This window comes from Lagopus leucura, unplaced genomic scaffold (genome assembly GCF_019238085.1).
Source record: "Lagopus leucura isolate 7727_CA_CO unplaced genomic scaffold, USGS_WTPT01 Super-Scaffold_100016, whole genome shotgun sequence".
NCBI lineage: Eukaryota > Metazoa > Chordata > Aves > Galliformes > Phasianidae > Lagopus > Lagopus leucura.
The window spans coordinates 968254-968739 of NW_024962270.1; the positions used below are offsets into that span (position 1 = coordinate 968254).

The window sequence follows — 486 nt, forward strand, 5'->3', positions numbered from 1 at the left end:
CCGCATCCCGCGGGCACCGCATCCCGCGGGCACCGCATCCCGCGGGCTCACGCACGGACAGCCCAGGTGTAACAAAGCGCCGATGTGCCCCGCACCGCAGCGACGCGCCGCCCCGCGCCGCCCTCGCCCCACCGCAGCCCGGCAGAGCGCCCCCCGTCGCGCCCCCCCACCTGCTTGCGTGGTGTCGCTCAGGTCGTAGCCGCTGCCCGGGAAGTCGCGCAGCTTCCTGCCGCTGAGGCAGAGGATGCCCGAGCTGCCCGCCTCCTCCAGGGCCCGGTCCAAGCTGCGCACCGTGTGAGGCTGCGGAAGGGTGGCCGCCCCCCAGTGCGGTCCGGCCGAGAAGGAGAGAGTGAGATGAGCGGGGATCCCCAGCCCCCCCGTCCCGTTGTTATTGCCGCCGCCGCTGCTGCCGCCGTTGCCGCCGTTGCCGCCGCCGTTGCCGCCGCCGTTGCCGCCGCCGCCGCCGCCCCCCTGCCCGGCCGCCAT

General features: G+C 76.5%; 1 protein-coding gene across 4 annotated transcripts in view; it reads right to left on the reverse strand.

Annotated features, from left to right (window-relative positions):
• Positions 1 to 486, reverse strand: part of LRCH2 (leucine rich repeats and calponin homology domain containing 2) — a 36713-nt gene extending 36227 nt beyond the window's left edge. For all 4 annotated transcript variants that reach the window (XM_042876688.1, XM_042876686.1, XM_042876687.1 and 1 more), the window contains exon 1: positions 171 to 486. In XM_042876688.1, the coding sequence (XP_042732622.1) occupies positions 171 to 486 (316 nt within the window). The remainder of the gene's footprint in view (positions 1 to 170) is intronic.